Source organism: Callithrix jacchus, chromosome 22, assembly GCF_049354715.1.
Source record: "Callithrix jacchus isolate 240 chromosome 22, calJac240_pri, whole genome shotgun sequence".
Taxonomy (NCBI): Eukaryota; Metazoa; Chordata; class Mammalia; order Primates; family Cebidae; genus Callithrix; species Callithrix jacchus.
Window position 1 is genome coordinate 10,440,705 of NC_133523.1, and position 1,475 is coordinate 10,442,179.

The window sequence follows — 1,475 nt, forward strand, 5'->3', positions numbered from 1 at the left end:
GACACCCAGCTAATTGTATTTTTTGTAGAGACAGGGTCTTGCTATGTTGCCCAGGCTCGTCTTGAATACCTGGGCTCAAGTGATCCTTCCACCTCGGCTTTCCAAAGTGCTGGGATTACAGGCGTGAGCCACCATGCCCAGCCCGTGCCATTATTACTTTTATTATTTTTTCACTATGAGTTTAATGCAAAATATCCTCTCCAATTTTATTGAGGTGGCTGACCTTGTCCATAACCAAATCCACCTCTAAACTGAAATTCGGTTGCTGACCCAGCCCCAGCCTCGGCTTTCTTGTCGGCTCCAGGGGGAATGGCACTCTGCCTGCAGGTACCTCTGTCGGCTTCCCCTCTTGAGTCTTGCAGGTCACTCACCTCCAGAGCTTTAGGCCGAGGCCTGCCAGTCTCTGGACGGCTGTGGCATAGGGTGGCAGGCATGATCTCCAGGGGCAGATGAAGGTAGTCACAGGGATACTGGATGCCCTCATTGGTAAGGCACCAGCAGACATGTCCCCAGGCAAATGGTTCCTTCAGGTAGCCTCGGAACTTGAGAGACTGCACGGCCTTCGTGTCATGAAAGTTGGGCACGTTCTTGTCTGCCGGCTCCGGGTGCTTGGGCACGTGGACATCCCTGCTGGCCACCATGACTTCCTCCTTAAAAGGAGGTCATGCGGCCAGGCGCAGTGGCTCACGCCTGTAATCCCAGCGCTTTGGGAGGCCGAGGCAGGTGGGTCATGAGGTCAGGAGATTGAGACCATCCTGGCGAACAGGGTGAAACCTCGTCTCTACTAAAATACAAAAACTTAGCCAGGCGTGGGGCACATGCCTGTAGTCCCAGCTACTGGAGAGGCTGAGGCAGGGGAATTGCTTGAACCTGGTACGCAGAAGTTGCAGTGAGCTGAGATACTGCCACTGCACTCTAGCCTGGCAACAGAGGCTGGAGACTCTGTCTTAAAAAAAAGTTGTTGGGAGGCCGAGGTGGGTGGATCACAGGTCATGAGATCAAGACCATCCTGACCAACATGGCGAAACCCGGTCTCTACTAAAAAATACAAAAATTAGCTGGGCGTGGTGGTGCCTGCCGGTAGTCCCAGCTACTTGGGAGGCTGAGGCAGGAGAATTGCTTGAACCCAGGAGGCAGAGGTTGCAGTGAACTCAGATGGTGCCACTGCACTCCAGCCTGGCCACAGAGCCAGATTCTGTCTCGAAAAAAGAAAAAAAAAGTTGTTGATAAATGACAGTCTGGTTCTTGTTAGGCATCAACATCGTGGCCGCTGCAGGGACCAGGGCTGGAAAGGAAGCTACGATTGTTTTTATTTTTGAGACAGTCTCGCTCTGTTGCCCAGACTGGAGTGCAGTGGTGTGATCTTGGGTCATTGCAACCTCCATTTCCTGGGTTCAAGGAATTATCATGCCTCAGCCTCCCGATGTAGCTGGGATCACAGGAGTGAGCCACCATGCCTGGCTAATTTTTTTGGT

The 1,475-nt window shown here is 52.7% G+C and overlaps 1 protein-coding gene across 1 annotated transcript; it reads right to left on the minus strand.

Annotated features, from left to right (window-relative positions):
* Positions 1-206: 206 nt before the first annotated feature.
* On the minus strand, positions 207-1,262 carry LOC100387458 (small ribosomal subunit protein eS10-like). Its single transcript, XM_002761752.3, has 2 exons — positions 1,219-1,262; positions 207-657 (listed from the first exon to the last, which is right to left on the minus strand). The coding sequence occupies exons 1-2, from the start codon at positions 1,260-1,262 to the stop codon at positions 207-209; spliced, it is 495 nt and encodes a 164-aa protein (XP_002761798.3).
* Positions 1,263-1,475: the final 213 nt, after the last annotated feature.

Bases quoted from the DNA above. Each gene is read 5' to 3' on its own strand.
- LOC100387458 (XM_002761752.3), bottom strand. From the start codon at position 1,262: ATGTTGATGCCTAACAAGAACCAGACTGTCATTTATCAACAACT. The intron at 658-1,218 runs TTTTTTTTCTTT...CGCATGACCTCC, and splicing joins ACTGTCATTTATCAACAACT to TTTTAAGGAGGAAGTCATGG.